Source organism: Lactuca sativa, chromosome 4 (genome assembly GCF_002870075.4).
Source record: "Lactuca sativa cultivar Salinas chromosome 4, Lsat_Salinas_v11, whole genome shotgun sequence".
In the NCBI taxonomy this organism is placed as follows: domain Eukaryota; kingdom Viridiplantae; phylum Streptophyta; class Magnoliopsida; order Asterales; family Asteraceae; genus Lactuca; species Lactuca sativa.
Genome location: NC_056626.2, coordinates 74,011,943 through 74,033,493, shown reverse-complemented (window position 1 = coordinate 74,033,493; position 21,551 = coordinate 74,011,943). Strand labels below are relative to the sequence as shown.

General features: G+C 36.2%; 1 protein-coding gene across 1 annotated transcript; it reads left to right on the top strand.

The window, feature by feature from the left end:
• The first annotated feature begins 865 nt into the window (after positions 1–865).
• On the top strand, positions 866–9,163 carry LOC111886824 (GDSL esterase/lipase At1g29670). The gene is made up of 5 exons (XM_023883069.3): positions 866–1,165; positions 7,623–7,747; positions 7,991–8,236; positions 8,485–8,725; positions 8,852–9,163. The coding sequence occupies exons 1-5, from the start codon at positions 922–924 to the stop codon at positions 9,061–9,063; spliced, it is 1,068 nt and encodes a 355-aa protein (XP_023738837.1). The 5' UTR covers positions 866–921; the 3' UTR covers positions 9,064–9,163.
• Positions 9,164–21,551: the final 12,388 nt, after the last annotated feature.

Sequence of the window (21,551 nt, the reverse complement as noted above, 5' to 3'; positions counted from 1 at the left end):
TTAGAATTATAAGAAATAAGAAAGAAGTTGAAGGGATATATGATAGAAACTCATAAACAAAAATAATTAACATATGTCAAGCCCAAGATTCAAACTTCCAACTTCCGGAAAAACACCATGTCATCATAACCAACGGAACCAACTAGAGCTTTTGTTATTTTTTCGCAAAACACATTTATATTAAGGAACTCAAAATAAACAAAACTTTTCGGAAAAATTTATACTACTAAATTTTTTTTGAGGGGCATCCCGGGATACCCCGGGATCCAATGTAGATCCGCCAGTGATCCGGGGGCGGGGGCAACAACTAATTAATTTCGGGAGCGGGGCAGGGGCAGCTATTTCCGCTCCCGTTTGATCCCGTTGACATCCCTACTGGAAAGCACATGGTCGAAGGTTTCAAGGTATATCATTAAAAAGGGATTTTGGGTTGTTTAAATATCGTTTTTACTCTACAGCTTTCTCTGCAAAAGGTTTAGTTTATGTACAATGGATTTTTTTCTTTCTAGAACTACACAATTATTAATTAAATTATAACTTTTAAAGTATCATGACGTCGCAATCATTTTTAATAAACCCCACGTTTTAGTTAAAAACTCAATCCAAATTTAATATAGAATGAACAATCCGAGTCAAACCGTTGACACATATATAATAAACGACAAGATGATCGATTGGTTGAATAACACATGATATAAACTCATTAACAAGTAATTTCCAAAAAGCAATATATTAATTAAACCATCAAGAAAACAACATTTACAGTAAATATATAATAAATTTATTAGACACTAACTTGCCACCTCTTAACGCTTAAAAAAGAATTTCCTCATGCCCAACCCTCTTAATCTCTTCCCCTTTAAGTAGTATGCTTTCCCCATTGAAGAACGATCACAAGATCCCTTCCATTAAGAAATTAACATGACTCGGGATCAACTCAGCTTATTTTTACGGATCCTCATATTTGTTGGGTTGTTGCATAGCCAGGCATCCTGTAAACCGCAAGTCCCATGTTACTTCATATTTGGGGACTCATTGGTTGATAGTGGCAATAACAATGGCCTCAAAACAGCCGTGAAAGCCAATTTTCCGCCGTATGGGATTGATTTTCCAGAAAGCGTTACAGGCAGATTCACGAATGGTCGAACTGTTGCAGATATCATTGGTCTATTTCTCTCTTTATCTCATTTTGTTTGACAATTTAGATTTTTGGATGTTGATTAAGAAAAATAAAGAAATTTTTTAGAGCAAAGTGTCAATTTACTCGTTTTTTGACGTTGTAGTTATTATTTAGTGAGGGGTATTATATACAATCATACGATACTAATTTTTCCGGCATATCACTTTCTTTATTAACATTGCATATTTGACCTTTTTCATTTTAAATTTCATTTTGTGTATTTTATTAACTAAAACTCAAAAAAAAAAAAATGTTAACATTATATAAGTGTTTATAGCTAATATCTTCTCTTAATTTTTTATTGCAATATAATACATATTCGCCTTTTAACAAAAACATCTGAAAAATAACCGATTTAAGAGATCGCTGCATACCCTATCATTAACTTCGGCTATCGTGGACGACAAATTATAAATTAGCTTATTTCAATTAAGAAACATCGTTGACAATCCTTGGTTCATTATCATTAACTGAGATTTGTCTAGATATATTGCTCGATACAAAATTAAGATCCAATGACATAAAAGCAATAAGTTAAACAAAATTTCTATGATAAAAAATGGGGTAAATGACATAAAAAACATTTTTTTACACAAAAATTCGATTTTGACACCGTGTTTTTTTTGTGTCAGTTTTGACACTGTGTTTTTCAATTTGTTACAATTCTGATCACTTGACCGATTAACCAGGTTGCATGCTGACGTGACATGATGACGTGTCAGTTTTGATGACGTGGCATGCTGACATGATATGCTGACGTGTGAAAATTGAATTTTTTTTTCTCACAAAAAACACTAAGTTTTCATTTTTTTTTTCGATTTTGACACTAAGTTTAATTTTTTCTTTCAAGTTTGACACTATGTTTTTTTGTTCCAAATCGAACATCATTCTTTCCAATTTTGTTCAATGTTGACAATTTTCTATTTGAAACCGTATAAATATGTTTTTAATACATTTAAACCATATAAATATGTTTTTTTTTTCATTTAAAAACCATAGTTTTGTATAAATACTTTTTTTTACACTCAAACCATATATTTATGTATAAATATGTATTAGTTATATAAAAATTGTATTTTATATTAAATATGCAACTTTAAAATGTGTTTGGAGGTTTGGAGGCGTGCAGTCGATCAAAACTCGGATATCAAGTTTGCAACCCATCAAATTTTTCATCTTATTAGAAGCTTATGGTTAGTTTGATTCTCATGATATAACTAATGTTTTGAATGTAAGAAAAAAAAAACATTGTATTTAAATAAAAATGTGGTTTTTAAACGAAAAAATATCTTTATACAATTTAAAATGTAATAAAAAAATATATTTATACGGTTTCAAATAGAAAATAAACAAAATTGAACAAAATTTGATAAATGAAGTTCGATTGGAACAAAAAAAAACATAGTGTCAAAACTGAAATAAAAAATTAAATTTAGTGTCAAAATCGAAAAAATGAAAATTTAGTGTTTTTTGTAGAAAAAAAAATCAATTGTGACACGTCAGCATATAATGTCAGCATGCCACGTCATCAAAACTGACACGTCATCATGTCACGTCAGAATGTAACCCGGTTAACCGGTCAAGTGATCAGAATTGTAACAAATTGGAAAACACAATGCCAAAATTGACACAAAAAAAACGGTGTCAAAATCGAATTTCTTTGTAAAAAAAAATGTTTTTTGTGCCATTTACCTATAAAAAAATGGATAATGAAACACGTTACCATTCATTTTTTTTAAAGTCATATGCTTTTAATACGTAACAACACAATAATTATATTGAGTAATGAAATGATTTTTTATCAACCGCCGTAACAAGTAATTTTATTTTTAGTGGCAATCAAATATATTAGCACAAAAAAAATGACTTAACCGAGAAGCTAAAGTCAAATACACAAGAAGGTCGATAAAGATGACATACGTAATAATGACAATTCAATATTACAAAATTTGGATCTGTTTTTAATCCAATTGAAATTGTTGATGCTAATAAGCCTTCAAAATCATCCATAAGAAAAAATCAATCTAGAAGTTGAGAAAATATTGGTTCCTTGATCAAAGGTTTAACATGCATATTTGACCATTTTCATTTTCATTTTGTGTGTTTTATTGTGAATGTAACTTTTCGCAGCATTGGTAATTATTAACTAAAACTCTAAACGCAAGAAGTGTTAACATTATATAAGTGTTTATACACACATTTTTTCATAAATACACATATACATATACATTTCACATACAAATACACTTATACACACATTTTTATCATACATACACATACATTTCGAATACAAATACATTTAACATACAAATACCAACATTTCATATATCACATTTTATAAAAACATAAAAAATAAGAAAAAAAAAAAACCTGGAAAATCGCTATGGTGTGGTTATATTTCTTGTTGTTGCCGGAGAAGAAGCGATGTCACAGGAGAAGAGGTGGTCTCACCGGAGAAGAAGCTGTGAAACCACCAAAATACAAAATTACCATACAACTTTGTTACATAAAACAAATTGAAAGAGAGAGGAAAAAGAGCACATATCCTCGCTGCAGATGCCGGAAAAACGCAAGTTTTCATACTGGAAAACTTATCACAGCCGAAAAAACAGCCTAAACTAGTGGGGGAGAGGAGGAGTGAAGTGGAAAGGAGAAAGAAGATGATTTGTGGTGCTGGTTGCCTGAAAAATCGAATGGAGGAGTTGTTGTGGTCGTAAATCACCGGAAAATCGTCGAGAGGAGGATTGGGGATCATTATGGGCTGTCACATGTTCTGAGACACGGTGCTGTGGTAAAAGGGGCGAACCGTTTAGTGGCGCCGGTATTTGTGGCAACAGGATCACAATTGGGGCGACATGTTGGAGGGGATGGGTCCCACGTCTTTTTTGGTGACTAGTAGCGACGACGGCCGTGTCTCTATTAGGGGCGAACCGTTTAGCGATGCTATTGCTTTCGTACGGAGGAACCCTATCCATTCGATCAGATGAAAAGTGAACGACCACTACGAAATCACATGGATGGCTGACGTGTGCTATTAGATACGACGCATTAGCGGTGATGGGACGCTTTTAGCGACGTCACATACACGTGTTGTCATGTGTCGTCCCTAATAATTCATGTCGTCTCTAATACTGTCGTCTCTAATCCCTATATTTCTTGTTGTGCTTTTATTGCAATATAATTACATATTTCGCCTTTTCACTAAAACATCTGAAAAATATAGTATAACACATGTATAACCGATTCAAGAGGTCGCTGCTTACCCTAACATTAACTTCGGCTACCTTGGACGACAAATTATATATTGGCTTATTTTAATCAAGGTGCGTCGTTGACAATCCATGGTTCATTATCATTAACTGAGATTTGTCTAGATATATTGCTCAATAAAAAATTAAGATCCCACGATATAATAATAATAGGAATAAATTAAATAAAATTTCTATGATAAAAAATAGATAATGAAACACGTTGCCATTCTTTTAGATTAGCACACTTTTACAAAGTCATATGCTTTTAATAAGTAACAACACAATAATTATATTAAATACTGAAATGATTTTTTATTAGTCGCCGTAACAACTTAGAACTAGCTAGAAATGAGAGAAACCAATTACAAATTAACAAAACAACCAAATCCAAGTTCTAAATGGAAAAGGCTTCGTTTATAACTACTTTACTATAAAAATCGAATCAACTATTATTTCTTTTATTCTTATGCTCTCTAATAAATAAAGGCTTATTTTGCAACTTGTCATTTTTCAAAGCTTTTGTCACATATGATTATATTAGATTTTATAATTATTTAAATTTCAATGATAATCTTTATTTTTTTTATTAATCAATAATCAATTCCAGTAATTGATGAGTCTAGTATTATATATATAAAATATTTAGTCTATTTAAATATTTATTAATTTACAAATATATTTGAATTCAAATAGATGCTTTAATTATACAATTAATGTCGTGTATTTGATGATTCATTTGAATTCAAAATATACCTTTAATTTTTTGTAATTTTAATTCGAATTCTAAAAAATTTATTATTTATTCAAAATTTATAAATAAATATGTGTGTATAATACATTTTTATCTCTATCCTAATAAATGAAAAAGAACACCATCTTCAAAGAAGTATTTAAAAATTTTGAATTATAAAAACTAATTTACAATATGTAAACAATTTTTTTTATTAATATAGAATCAACCACTACTTATTCATTATTTCGTTTTTATTTATTTCAAAAGTTAATTTAAAAATTATTTAATGTTTACATCTTAATTTTCAACATCATTATTTAAAATATCTTAATAATTTTTTATTAGTATAAATTGAATTACTTGTTTATTCATTATATGATTCCTATTTATGTAAAAGTATTTTTTTTAAATATATTTAACATTTATACATTGATGTTAAAATTTTACTTTTAATAAATCTATGTAGTACATCATGGATCTCACACCTAGTTTCTATAAAAAAACTATATAATTTATTTTCTTAAATAGGACATTTGTTATCATTTAAAACAGATATAGAAAGATAAATAAAGACAAAAATTGTCATCTTTGAAAATAGATAGAGAAAGATAAAAATGAAATTTTATAACACACTCTCCAACCCATGAAGCTGCTTAAGCTTGATTTAGCCTAATCTTCCGATGCCAATTCAAGTTCGAATCATTATTCAATCTTTTTTTTACGAAGCAGTCCCAGCCGTTCACCAAATAGTACAACCTGCTAAACTAGTTCTTTAAAGGAATGTTTCCAATGCAAACATTTCTTCAAATAATCTTATTATTCTAGCCAAAACTTCGGAGCCTCAGAGTCGACTTTCACGAAACTGAATCCCCTATCATCAAAATACAAAGTCTTTATCTCATAGCGTGTAGCTCATTATGTAAGGCATGTCAGAGACTTGCCTTGATAATAGATAGGTTGTGGGTTCTATCCACAACATCCCCCATGATTTCTAGCCGTTGAATGAGTCAAATATAACCTCTCATCAAGTACCCTTGGAGACTAGGTTTGATGAGGCTAGTTTGGGTTGCCAACATCAACCTTTTGCCTTGATTTACTAACAAAACATCATCATCCTTAACAAATCTCCATCTTTATTTCTAGAGCAAAGAATAATTAAAAGCTTTTAAACTTTCAATCACAATATGACTATTATCCTTTGAAGCTAACATAATGTCCTACTTGATCTAATTGATTTTTTGAGAACTCCCCCACCACCTAAAAGAAGCTTTGCTCTAAGAGCCTCTAAATAGTTTTTAACATATATTAGAAACCAAAAAAGAGACACATAACAAGTTTCTACCGACTCCAGCAGCGGGAAAATAAGCTTTGAACAACCACCAATGGAAAGTATATTGACATTTCATTGGGAGAGCCTCTTGTCAAATCTATCTGTCACCCTCTAGCGAATTTAAATTCGAGACATGCTGGAGACCAGAATCCTAAAAAAACAACACAAAAACAAAAACAAAATAAAAACAAAAAAAACTTTTCTGGTTTACAGCCCAATAAATTGACACACACCTTTAATTCATAAACTTCAACACCATCCCAAAATAATACACTTTTATATCCAGACACAAGCGAAAAGTAAAATAAAAATAGTTGAGAACCCTTGCAATGTTGGAAATATTCTCATACGATCATTTCCCCGCAAAAATAGCAACATGTGCCTAGAAAAGATAACACTAAGGTCAACCACATTCTCAGTATAATAAAGTCCCTCCATAACTATGATAAAAAGAAAAGGGATAAAAGATCTCCATGCCTTAAATCCTCTCTCTAACTAAAAATCAAGAAAGGATTCCATTTATAAAAATAGAAGTCATAGCTTAAGATAACCAAACACGGACCAAAGCCACCCACTTATCACCACAACCTATAAAAATCATGATTCGTTCAAAGTATTCGCAACAAATACAATCATACGTCTTCTAGAATCAACACTCAAAAGTACCATCTTTTTTCTTTTTTCTCTTTGACCAATCAACCGATTTATTCATAACTAGTTGGTCGTTCAAGATTTGGATACCTTTTTGAAGTGAGACTGCTCTTGACTAACCATTGTAACTCTTCATAAATAACGGTTACATTTTCCTGACCTCTAACTAAAACACAACTAACTGAAAAAAAAAACCCGACCAAAGAATCCTAAGTCTAGCTTGCTTTCAACATGCTTTTGTTTCTTGTATATATCCTTACTCTTTGGTAACTTTAAGATTCATAAAAAAAATATGCTTTTTTGTTTCTTTCCAAATAAAATCCATTTAGATATTTTCCAAGAGTTAATTTTTTTCTTTGAATATATGTGAATTAATTTGCAATGTACACTTTTTTGAATTAGATCATTCATTTCAATATTTTTCCAATTAAAAAGGAATAATAATATTAATGTAAACAAATCTTTTATTTGATTTAGGTCAATACCTGGGTTTTGTTAACTTTATCCCACCTTACGCTACAGTAACAGACCAAGTAATTAGCACAGGTGTAAACTACGGTAGTGGTGCTGCTGGTATTCGAGAGGAATCTGGAAATTTTGTGGTAATCTAAATTTGCAACCTATTTGTAATTATAAATTCTTATGTGATGATCATATTTTCCCAATGAAGTTTATAATAACGGGAAGATACAAGAATATAGTCTATACCATAATGTCTATGAATATTCGTTGTCCTTGTATTGATAAAGATTCAGGTAGTGTAGAAAAATTCTAAAATTTTAAGGCAAACATATATATAAAAAAATAAAGCATATAATTTTGTTTCGTTTATTACTTCACTGCAGGGTGATCGGATCAGTTTGGATAGGCAATTACTTAATCACGTAACAACAATTTCACGCATTTATGCCTTGCAAAGAAACAAGACATTTACCAATGAATACCTTATGAAATGCATTTACTTAGCAGATATTGGAAGCAATGATTACGTCAGCAACTACTTCATACCTAGTATTTACAACACGAGTAATATATATACTGTTGAGGAATATGCAGTAGTCCTTGCGGAACAATACTATGAACAACTAACGGTATAAATACTATAATATTTGGTCTGATTTTACATAATATAGGCTCTCTTGGCCATTCTTATTGCGAATCTTATATTCCTTGCAAGTATAATATGGTTCAAAGGTTATCACACTTCTCAATTTAGTTTCCAATATTTTGTGATCTTTAATACTTTACATATTATAATTACATAGTTTTAAAAATACTTTATCTATTATAATTAAGTGTTCAACAAAACCTTATCTATATTTTTTAAATCATGTCACAGAAGTTGTACAATTTGGGAGCTAGGAAAATTATTGTCTTTGGTCTGGGTCAGTTAGGTTGCATGCCAGGTGAGATAGCATTGCATGGAACTAATGGAAAACCATGCGTTGAGTGGATTAATGATGCAGTTAAGCTATTTAATGACCAACTTAAGCATATTGTAGAGAAGCTAAACAAAGAGCATAATTGTGATGCAAAATTCACATTTATTAACATTACAAGCATGTCAGCACCACAAGAAGGTAATGCAAGAGTACAAAATCTTCATATTTATATGGTGTTTCATGTTGATTGCTACATCATATTTTTTAAACATATTTAATCTAATATTGAATGTACTAACTTAATAAAATGTTTGGATATTGTAGATATACCTAATCCAAATGTTCCTTGTTGTCAAGTAACGAATGGGCAATGTGTTCCAAATTCGATCCCATGTCCTGATCGAGATTTGTATATGTACTATGATTCTTTCCACCCCACAGAAGTTGCAAACACAATCATTGCAAAAAGGTCATACATTTCACTTTCAACCATGGATGCATCTCCATATGATATCAGTCATTTAGCTCGACTTTAATATTGTTTAATATCACATGATGTATACGTGTTGTTTTATGATTCTCTTTATGTATGCGAATAAATGATACTATTGTATACAATACCATCTTATTATGTCTTCTTTTCAATATTTACATCCATAAAATCCGACCATTAATGGAGCAACCAATGTTGACTTTTCCCAAATAATAGTATGCCTGAAATATGGAAAATGTTATGATTGTGATACAGGGTTATGGATTATCGTTAGAGGATCATAGGTAAACAACTAATTGATGTTAAAAAATGGATATTAAATTCAGCTCTTGAGTAAATCAAATTAAAAAAAGAGAAATTAAATTGCCTCCTACTAATATACCTACCCACAAAAATTATGCCATTTTTCATCAATATTGCATCTCATCTAATTTAATTTGATATTACTATAGTGTCCTTAATGAGGTAATTGACAAAAAAGAAAAAAATAAGTCACGTAAGATGATGATCACATGAAAGTGCGCAGGTAATCCCGATTCCTTCACAATACCGTTCTCAAACCCTTCTTCTCGTGTACTCTCTTGCCCACGACAATTGATACCCGAGCGCCAGCAGCAACAATCACAGCAACAACGATCAAAGTAGCAACAATCAGGTAGTTTTTGTTTTAATTATGTGAAGGCACTACACGCAGTAATGGTGTTTTTGAGATGGTGTATGTGGTTAAATTTTTCCTCTTTGGTCCGCTACAATTATCTTAGATATGTATATTAATCATATGAGAAAACAAGAAATCTATAGAAATATATTCAGTTATTCAAGTGTTATATCATCATTGAAAATTACAATTGCAATTATCTTGATTATCTTGATCATGAACTGATGCACTTTGCCTTTGTCTGATCACAACCCTACTCCATGGAACAAGTTCATCCCATTAAAGTTAATGTTATGGTGTGGACACCTTAATCGTCTTCCCTTGAGAATCAATTTGCATGATAAAGGTTTGGATATCAACTCTTATTTATGTTTGGTGTGTAATCAACATACAAAAAATGTGTATAATTTGCTCTTTGGGTGTTGTTGTTGATCGATACGAATTCCACAACGAGGTTCCTTCCTTTCCCTTTATCTTTAATATCATGAATGTTTCCATCTATTTGATAGTTATTAGTTGTTACCTTTAATATTAAATGCAAGTTTCCTTTTTTTTTTATATCCTAAATTTTATTTCGTTTATCACTATTATAATCGTGTCCCTCAACATTGGTTTTCTAAAAATACCACTTGTGTGCCTTCTGTATTTTCAAGACAGGTTTTCATGTCCGTTTATTTGTGTTTTATTTTCTTTTTAATCATATATTCTACATTCATGTTTGGTTGATTTTCCAACAAATGGGACTAGAGCCATGTTTTGAAACCTGCAAATGTTTCAATTAAATTCCTTGAAACCAACAAAGGTTTTGAAGAGTGTTAGAAATAATGTTTGAATTAATCGAATATATGAAAGAGATAAAGAACACCAAAATCTTAATAAGAACTCTTCGGCTCTGATTAAGTCTAGAAAGAGTACAAAGGTTTTGAGTACAAAGAGTGATCAGAGAGTGTTCCTTCCTCTATACCTAAGCACTTACCCTATTTATAGAGTACATCAGACATACAAAAAAAATACAAGGACTTGACCATACATATCGAAAATAGAAAGCGCCTTGTTAATATATTAGATAACGAAAGTGCGTAGCTTTCGTTATTTACGGACAAGAGACCTAAATATATAGCTTTTTACTACTTACTACAACTTTCAACTCTACAATCTCTCCCTTAGTGAGAATAGTTGAAACTTCAAGCTATAATATTCATTGTCTGTAACAGCTCTCTTCGAATCTCCATGTATGATTTTTCAGATCTCCTCTTTTTCTTCATTGTCATTCATCTTGAAGTTATTGATATAGATTAAAAGATTTGAAAAATGAGAGTTTGTGTATCTCTCAACGTCATTCACTTGGAAAAGAAATTTAGTCAGCTTTCCCATCTTGTTCTTTCCTTGAAAAACTATTCCAAAAGGTTGATGAATAATCTCAGCATCTTCAAATTAATCAATGTTCATATTCCCTCTTAACAACGATTGAGGCACCTTTAAAGTTTTACTGATTGCTAAGGCAAGATCTATGTCTGTAATTGCTAAATACTTGTAGTAGCATTCAGGAAATGCCTTTATGTGACCATATCAAAGAATAAATGCATCTATATTCCCCTCTCCCCCTTTCGAAACATCAACATTGCACAAAAGCTTTGATATAGGGATGAGATCATTCAGATTCATCAAAGGAAAGTCTGCAATTATGAACTCAAAATGTAACGCCCGCGTTTTCAGGCTAGGCATTATCCATGATGTAATAGTCTAGGTTAACCCTTGTAACTCTTTTTGAAGTATTAACGATGAAATATTTGAGTATTAGGTGAATTATGTGAATTATGTGGTTATTTTCTTAATTATTATGATTTAATGAATTAATAATAAAATAAGTGTCAAATTAAAGTATGAGATAAGCCCGATATCTTTGCATAAAGATGTAGTGGTGGAAACAAGGATTCCGAAGATATATAGAACGCCGAAATCCGAGTTATAACGAAGAAGTTATGACCTGTCGAAGTTTCGCGACATAACCGACAACGCTGAATGACGTAAAAAGTGAAATTTATGTTAGAGCGATATTTAGCCTTAGTGATCTAAATGAAATTCGTAGATTTTGTTAAACCGAGAGCGTGCATAAAAAGAACGCCCAAATCTGACTTCGTATGAGGAAATTATGATTTTTCTAAGTTTCGACTTAGCAGTATGCAGCCCGAATACTCGATTTGAGACCGAGCGGTTTTTAGCTGAAACAATCTAAACGAGAATCGAAGATCTCGTTAATTGTAGTGAAACGATAAAAAGATAGGCGAAAACGGACGTCAGATGAAGAAATTATGAATTTATAACGGAGTTTTCCTGTCCCGGCCTACTAAAAATAAATAATAAAAATAAATTCAAAATTAGCCAACTGAGTCTAAACGAAAGTTGTAGAGCGTAGTCTCACCTACGCGTGGATATAAAGAACGTCGAAAACAGAGTTTGTATGAGGAAGATATGAATTTTTGAAGTTTAATAAATATTTTCGATATTTAATTTAAATATAAATTATCCGATATTATCCAAGGGGCGGACTCAACGAGTTGATCCTCATTACGCCCAGCGTAATTTCAGATTACGCCCAGCGTAAATCGAAGTTCCAGCCCATATAAAAGGATGTCGAGGGCAGCCGATTCTTTTGCTCATGTCTTCCCTTTCTCTCGCATTTTTGCGTTGTTTTTCGTGCAAGAATTATCCCGAAGCCCCGGTATCATTCCCGAGCCCCGAAGCAAGTCCTGAAGCCCCGAAGATCCCAAGAAGTGCAATTCCCGAGCCGAAGCTCTGCCCGTGAGGAGTTCAGTTTTTGTGAAGATCTTCCAGATCTGCCGAAGAATACTACTTCTACAAGCCGTAGTACTGTCCGATCATCTTCTGATCAAGTGAGTGTGTAGTTACTTTCTTCTAACGCATAATTATGAAGTATTTTATATAAAATACGTGTTATGTGTATATTTTGCTGTTATATGTGTGAATGTATATTCACTTTCTTCTATCTCATAGATCTGATTTATTCTCTATGAAATACGTGTTATGTGTGTGTGCATCATCTGTTATGTGGAATATGTATTGATTGAAAATGCTATACCAGTTTTAAACTATGTATAAAAATATATATTTTTATCTACTAATATGTTGGGTAGAACATGGGTAGATAGTTGACGTATGATAAACAGATGAGAGGCCTCGATGTTGTTTTTGATTCAGTCATCTAGCGGAGTTTAGATGATGACCACAGACTTTTCTAGACAGTCCTGTGGAACGCTAGCAGGTTCGCCACCTGTAGGTGTTAATGAACTTGGGTGTTCATTATCTGTACTCCATCCCCCTCATGGTTGCCTTATTTGACATATATTGTCGGGAAACCCCCGAAAGCATGTGTTGTCGCCTCGATGAAATATTCTTAGACTAGGTCCCTTATGTTAGTTGTCTTAGGGACATAAAGTGAGAATAACGGGAATGGGTAATTGGGTTATTGTTGGTTGGTGGAATTAAATATAATTATTTATTGTGGGTTGAAAACCCTATATGCTCACCAGGCTCCCAAGCCTGACCCACTCAGTTTTATTTGTATTACAGGAAGTGGCGCAAGGGCATAAGATGGATGAATCATCAATTTGTTTTGTTTATAAGTCTGTATATGTATATATATGTTGAACGACTTGTAATGTTATCGTTTATGCTTTATGATCTGTATCGGAACATGACATCCCGAGTTTTGATTATATAATGAATGTATTGCTTTGGTAAATATTATTTTATCATACTTTGTTTTTGGGAACAAATTCCGCAACTCTTTCAAATCAAAAGGATTTACTCTGAAATTAATTTTTAAGCATAAATGAAAATCGATCTTTTCTGGCCGTGATTTTGGGGATGTCACACAAACTCCACATTATTTTCCCTCATGACAGAATCACAAAAGTTTTGCAGCAATCCCTCAAACAACACATCAAGCACAATTGACATCACTTTGTTAATCATTTCCAATGATCAAACCTCCTCTTCGATTTTTCCTAAGACTGCATGAAAGCAAATCTTCAATCTCTTGTATTCGTCTTTGTTATTGAAGTTGTGAGATATTTTGAACTGAGTAGATGTGAATGACAAATGATTGATTGGTAAATCAAGTTGATTGAATTCTGAGTTCTCAGTGACATAACTTTTATTATACCTTTTTAAAAATTCACTATTCTTACCGAGTATTGCAATCCCGATTGTTTCATGACACCACTTCTTGTTAGGATCACCCTTATTCAAACCTGGTGGATAACTCATCCTTTGACCCATTATGTTGTTTATTTGCCTTTTTCTTTCAATCTCTATTGCTTGTAATATCTTCTTCTCCTCATTAGTTTGTAAGACTTGAATGCTTTTCCCTTTATCTTTGGGATTAACATTTGAAGATGATTTGACAAGGGCGGAACTCGAACCTCAATCTTCTTCATTAATCAAAATCCCTATTGTAGTGGTTGTTGTTGTTGATGTGATAACTAGCTCCAGTGGAATTATTGTTGGAATTTGCATATACATAACTTTCCCCATAACTGCTCATGTATGTTCACTGTATCCCATAGAAGAACAACACCTTTATCTCCCCCTTGTGAGACGTGCGCTTGGCGTGGAGCATTTATTGGAAGACGATCTACCAAATTGAGGACTGGAGCCATATTTGCTTTGATGTCTGACTCAATGTTTGAGACCATGGTAGAAATGGGATCTTGTGAAATGGAAGATTGAGTCGAAAGATCACCTTTCAATAATGTCTCTGTAAAACCAGAAAAAAAAACTCTTTAACTTTCTCAAACACTTTATCATTCTTCTCAGTCTTGACTTTGAGATCTTTCAAATAGTTTTTGTTGAAGGCAGTCATATCTTCTATCAAGTGAGTTGTTACATTGGCTACTACATCAACCTTTTTATGTAGCAAGTTGTAGTGTAACACCAAGAATTAGGAAGACCAAGAAAAGAAAGGTTACGCTCTAAATCAAGAGTCAACTCGTCGAGTCCAGCGAGGAGCTCGACGAGTCAGAGTGGGATCTAGGTCATTGAGTAAGTGACCGACTCGACGAGTCAGCGAGTGGACTCGACGAGTCTGGTCTGGGCGAGAAAAACCCTATTCCCAGAGGTTGTGCCCTATATAAAGCACATTATAACCCACCCTCAGCCTCTTTACTCCCCTTTTAAGTTCCAGAAACCCTAGAATTGAGTGAGCCTTCATTATTTGAGAGAATAGAGCTTTGGAGGAGAGAGTCTTGGAGAGGGGCTTGAAGATCAAGGGCTTTGCTGCAAAGGACTGGTGTAGATCCGGGATTTACTTCAGTTGGTGCTTCATTCGAGGTAATAGTATGTTGTTTGGGCTTATGTGCATCTAGATCTATCTTATGTTTGTTTTGGGCATTTTGAGTATGGATGAGATCTATTTCGAGTTTGGAGTAGATCTGAGGTTGCTACCTCAGATGTAGGTTGGTAATAACCCAGAAAGTCATAAAGTTTAGGCCAATAAGTTGTTGGTGAAGCCCCTTTGTTGCAAACCCTAGCCCTAGAGTGTTCTAAGCCTATAACTCCTTGGTTACATGTAAAGTTTGCCACTTTACGTGGGGGTTAGGCTCTAGAGGAATGGATCTATGGATTTGAGCCCCTGCATGGCTCGAAAAGCCACTATATGGATTAAGAACTGAAGAGACTCGGCAAGTCACATGGATGTTCTCGACGAGTTGTATGAACATGAGCATGAACTCGGCGAGTTGGAAGAACAACTCGGCGAGTCTGTTGAATACTGCCTTGGACTCGGCGAGTCTGGTCGCAGAACCTCAAACCTTTTCTGGTTAAGCCTCGAATCAGTGAGTCAGGAGGCGACTCGGTGAGTTGAGCAGGATGGGAATCGGAGATCAATGAACTCGACGAGTCTTGGGGTGACTCGGCGAGTTGAGTCGCATTATGAGAGTTTCAGAATATAAGAACTCGACGAGTCAACGGGCTGACTTGACGAGTAGAGTCAGTCTGGAGGGTTGACTTTGACCAGGACTTTGACTTTGACCAGAGTTGACTTAGTTTGACTGTTGAATGGCAGTTTGGGACTAAGTGTTATAATTGGTATTAGTAGATCATGGAGTCATTTGAGTAGCAGTGCGGGAGTTGTCAGATAGCAGTCAGTAGGGTATCAGCAAGAACTCCAGCAGTGCAGGTGGGTTACCTTCCAGTAGCGGTGGGTCTACGGCCACAATGACGGCCCACCAGTAGGAGTTGTGTGTTAGATGATTTTCTTTGTGATATCCTCTAGTTTTGCTGCTACCTGATATGTTATATGCTAGCTTGATGTGTTATAGTAATAGAGTTCGGTTGTTAGGACCGAAGGGTAGTCAGACACCCCAGATACGTCTGACAATATGTGATGTCATGATTATATGCTAGCATGATCTGAGATATGTGTTAGGGTAGTAGGAAGGGAACAGTCCCCGAGTTCGGTTGTTAGGACCGAAGGGTAGTCAGACACCCCAGATATGTCTGATAGTATGTTATGATATGTGATAGTAGTAGTGGTAGGGGTGAAACAGTCCCCGAGGTTCGGTTGTTAGGACCGAAGGGTGGTCGGCACCCCAGAATGGCCGCATGGGTAGGTCGGGCACCCCAGAAATGCCTGACAAGTATTGTATGTTATATGATTGTACTGTATTTTATATGATTGTATGGTATGTGGTAGTTTGGGGGAGCTCACTAAGCTTCGTTCTTACGGTTTCAGTTTTTGGTTTCAGGTACTCAGTTTTCAAAAAGGAGCTCGGAGAGGTTGCAGTGCACACACCATAGTCAGTTAGTCTGGGATGTTTAACTCTGATAATAAGTTTATGTTTAAAATTACTACTATGAAATTATGTTATGACTTATGATACAATTTTTATAAATGTGGTTTTAGTAATGTTTTAAAAGAAACTTTTAGTCGTGAAAATTGGGTCGTTACAAGTTGGTATCAAAGCCTTGGTTTGAGGGATTCAGGCATACCCTCGAGTGTGTCTGGACTCAAATTAAGGGATTGGTATAAAAGTTTTCAAGATACAATTTGGTAAAAAGAGTTTTGAGAAAGAAAACAATTTTAGAAAAGTAAAAAGAATTCAGAAAGAAAGGAATTTTGATAAGAGACAAGGGTATGGTGCATGAAATCAACCGAGCTCAAGTACTCCCAAATTACCCATACAAGTTTATGTTATCAGTTTCAGTTTCAGTTTCAGTAGAACAGCATGCTAGTATAGGACTAAGGATCTAGGAGGATGCCTTGTGTGCCTGCTTTATGTGTTTCAGCTTGATGAGAATTCCACGCTAATATTGAGTAGACAGTAGTAGGATAGCCTGTGTAGGTTATGCCTGATAGTATGAGCTTAGCATTGTATGCTAGTACAGTTTCTTGTTATGAGAATAGTTTTGCATGAGTATGTTTCCTTTATCTGATTGTTGCTTGCTTTGTGCTTTGTGGGACTCTGAGTGATGGGAGTTAGCCATTAGGTGAATACGTCACGTCACATGTGGTCAGGGTTGAATAATCTCAGAGTGCCAGATTTGACCCTATTGCGCAGCTCTCGTCTGAGTCTAACAGTTATAGGGACGAGACTTTTACTCGAAGGATTATCTGAGCCTCATTGCATGTGATGGTATTCAGGTGGTGGCTAATTGGTATTACAGGGAGGCCTTCAGCAGCTGAGGACTGGTTTGGGTGGAGTCAGAGGTTCCCTAGGGCAAGCCTAGGAAGGTAGTAGCAGAGATCAGTAGTAGTAGAGTGACTTGGTGGAGTTGAGGTAACTCTTGAGGAAAGTACGGATAGATGTGGAAGGTAGTATGTGCCCGTACTACTGAAAGCAGAGGATCCGTACTCGATTCAAGAGGGGCCGAGGAAAAACCAGGGAACTAGTAGAGTGTGTGAGAGAACCCTCAGCGGCGGTGTGTATTGATTAGTAATCTGTTATGTTTCCAGCATGGTGACGTTGCGTGAGATACCAGTTAGCAGTTTAGGTACCAGGGAGGGATCTGACTCAGGCTCTAGAGCCGAGAAACTTGATGATCAGATGAGGGATTTCATTTCCGCAGAGATTGTGCGCAACATAATTGATCAGACTCCAGTGATTTTTGGTTCGGTTAGAGAGGCCATCATGGAATGTATGGACAGTCATCTTGAGGCCTTTAGGGCCGGGATAGTTTCAGGACAGTTTGGGGCTCGTCCAGAGCCCGGTTCTTATGGAGTTCGGGGATCCATCAGGGAGGGGGATCCCATTTCTGGCTTTTGCCATCAAGGGTCAGGAGTGAGTGGGGCACCCTGTCTCCAGGAGAGACCCTTGCATGATTGGATAATTAATGAGGTTTCTCTAGTCTATCGTGAGGAGTTATCCAACATCATTGAGCGGGTCACTGGTCGGGTGACCGCTAAGTTCCAAGGAATGCCAACTGCTGTTCATACGGTTGATGGAGTAGTTGGGGTCACTCGAGAGCAGGAGATTGGTTTGGATGGGCAACTCGGAAAAAGGAAGGGGGCATGTGTTGCAAGGAGATTGGGAAGGAGTGTGGAGTCCTACTCAGCTGACTTGGGCGCTGGAGGTCAGGAGCACCTAGAGGTGTGTGGTAAGTGTGGAGGGACTCATGGGTTTTCTTGTCATAAGTTCAGATGTTTCAAGTGCGGGGAAAGAGGCATGTGTATCGGGATTGTAAGCAGGATCAGAGATGTTTTCATTGTCACCAGCCAGGTCATTTCAAGTCTCGATGTCCCGTCTTGGTGGTGGAGAGAGTTTAGGGCCAGGCGCGCATCGTTCCGTAGAAAGTCAAGATCGAGCCGCACTAGATCGCAGGTATGTAGTTTGAATTCTTCCCTTTTGTAGTAACTATATTGTTATGGTACTGCATCGATGTTAGTAGACATGTATCTGTGAGTATTATATTGCTTGTTTGTGATTGAGTTATATGCCATTTGCATACCTTGGTTTTAGATTGATAGTCAGAGGTTGTTCCCCAATAGAGCGGGTTATTTAGGTTGCATTAGCTATAGCAAGATTATGAGGGACTTGGAGTGTCTCGCTAGTTCAGGAATGGGTCGTATTGGAGCTGGATTGGTTAGATCCCTAGCTATGGTAAGCTTGGGATTTTCAGCAAGATTGATTACGGAATGGTAGTAAGGATTGGTAATTCTTTCCAAGCTTTGAGCGGTGAGGTATAGGCAGGATCAAAGTGGGGGAGAACCCTCCGAGCATACAAGGGTAAGAGTACGCAGATCCAGGTTGAGTACGCGACCTCCGAGAAGAAAAGATAGTAGCACTGCGATTGATGGAATGAGGAGTTCAGGGTTGGGGTTTGAGAAACTTCCCAATAGTTAGTTCATGTAATCGAGATGGTTATTAGCTGGTTAGGAATCCAGGATTGGAGGACCGTCTGTAGGATTCTAGTGAGTAAGAATGAAGATTTTGAGAACTGTTAGCAAGAGATGCTTTCGTGTTAGTAGTCAGTGGCAGAGGCAGCATGCAGGGTTGTGTGGATTCAGGAGTTGGCGTTGGAAACTTCCCAACGATATTTTCATGTATCTGGATTAGTAGACGGTTGGTTTAGGAACCAAGCCGAAGAATTCTTCGACGGAACGCTAAGTGTATCAAGGATATAAGATGTCGAGGTTGATGCAGCATTCGATGACTGAGGGCTGATTTTGAGAAATAAGGATGAGGAATCGCTAAAAGGACTAGGGATAGTCAAGATGTCCTCAGAATTGTAGTTAGCAAAGTAGCCAGATATTAGTAGAGTGTTGTAAGTCTGCGGGGGTTAGCCGTAGCACTCACTAGCAGTGAGGTAGTATTAGAGAGTTGTAAGTCTGTGGGTGTAGCAGTGAGGATATGGAAATCCACGGGTTGGATTTGGAATTTCCCAAGTGGTTTAGTTATGGTTGAGCCAGCGATTCGACAGTTGGATCGTCTCCACAGTTATGAGATCAGGGAAGCAACTGACCGCTTAGGTTTGTGTGTGTTAAGGGCTACCGTTGGTTTTGGAACCAATACTTTTAGTCTTGGATTTGATGATGTCAGGATTCGATGTATGGAGCCGATCGGTTGGATCGGGAGGTTGTTAGAGCCACAGTGACAGGATAACTAGTGGAAACTAGTTCCAGAGAAAGATTTCGTTCAGAAGTCATGGGAGCGACTAAGTAAGGAGTCCTTGGGCTCCACAGTTGAGTTGGAACTCGGTGTTGCGAATAACCGACGAATGATTGGAGACCAGGAAGGCCTCGAGATATTTTGGGAAGTTCAGTGTTTCAAGTTGTTCAGTGTTTCAGGAAGTTCAGTGTTTCAGGCAGTTCAGTGTTTCAGGCAGTTCAGTGTTTCAGGCAGTTCATTGTTTCAAGCAGTTCAATGCTCCAGGCAGTTTAGTGTTTCAGATAGTTTTAGTGTTATGGTCGGTATCCGTTTTTGAGTTGGGTATGCTTTTAGAGGCAACCATGTCGTTCAAGTGGGCGGGTGATGCTAAGTTGCTCACCGCGTAATCAGGTAATCTCAGAGCAGTTTCATAGTTATAGTTGAGTTTTGACCATAGAAGAGAGGGATCGGTTTCTCGATTGGATTGTTGGAATTCCCACACGGAGTGGAGATTTCAGTACTGGAGCATCAAAGGTGGGATTATTTCTTGAATAAGGGTTCGATGGTCGGCACTGGGAGTGGCCGAAATTGCAGCTCAATAGGGAATTGAATGATATTGGAAAGGTTTGTTACTTGTGGAAAGTTTCCTTGGAAAGGTTAGTGGTGATGCAGGGTAAAAGGGGTAAACCCCTTGTGTATCAGTAGTAGGTGCACTGTGAGTGCCGATCAGATTTTCCGGTTAGGTAAAAGTGGTGCACTGGAAGATGGTAATGATCCGGTTAGTCGGGATAAGACATTTTCAAGAATTTCAATCGAATAAGTTAAGTGCATAGCTAGTGTTAAGCAGTAAGTGGTTTGTGAAATAGTTGGCCGTGGTGGACTTTGAGGACGAAGTCTAGTTTAAGTGGGGGAGAGTTGTAACACCCATAATCAGGAAGACCAAGAAAAGAAAGGTTAAGCTCTAAATCAAGAGTCAACTCGTCGAGTCCAGGGAGGAGCTCGACGAGTCAGAGTGGGATCCGGGTCATTGAGTAAGTGACCGACTCAGCGAGTCAGCGAGTGGACTCGGCGAGTCTAGTCTGGGCGAGAAAAACCCTAATCCCAGAGGTTGTGCCCTATATAAAGCACATTATAACCCACCCCCATCCTCTTTACTACCCTTTTGAGTTCCAGAAACCCTAGAATTGAGTGAGCCTTCATTATTTGAGAGAATAGAGCCTTGGAGGAGAGAGTCTTGGAAAGGGGCTTGAAGATCAAGGGCTTTGCTGCAAAGGACTAGTGTAGATCTGGGATTTACTTCAGTTGGAGCTTTCATTCGAGGTAATAGTCTGTTGTTTGGGCTTATGTGCATCTAGATCTATCTTATGTTTGAGTTTTGGACATTTTAAGTATGGATGAGATCTATTTTGAGTTTGGAGTAGATCTGAGGTTGCTACTTCAGATCTAGGTTGGTAATAACCCAGAAAGTCATAAAGTTTAGGCCAATAAGTTGTTGGTGAAGCCCCTTTGTTGCAAACCCTAGCCCTAGAGTGTTCTAAGCCTATAACTCCTTGGTTACACGTAAAGTTTGCCACTTTACGTGGGGGTTAGGCTCTAGATGAATGGATCTATGGATTTGTGCCCTTGCATGGCTCGAAAAGCCACTGTATGGATTAAGAACTGAAGAGACTCGGCGAGTCACATGGATGTTCTCGGCGAGTTGTATGAACATGAGCATGAACTCGGCGAGTCTGTTGAAGATTGCCTTCGACTCGGCGAGTCTGTTCT

Bases quoted from the DNA above. Each gene is read 5' to 3' on its own strand.
- LOC111886824 (XM_023883069.3), top strand. From the start codon at position 922: ATGACTCGGGATCAACTCAGCTTATTTTTACGGATCCTCATATTTGTT. The intron at 1,166-7,622 runs GTCTATTTCTCT...TATTTGATTTAG, and splicing joins AACTGTTGCAGATATCATTG to GTCAATACCTGGGTTTTGTT. The intron at 7,748-7,990 runs GTAATCTAAATT...ACTTCACTGCAG, and splicing joins AGGAATCTGGAAATTTTGTG to GGTGATCGGATCAGTTTGGA.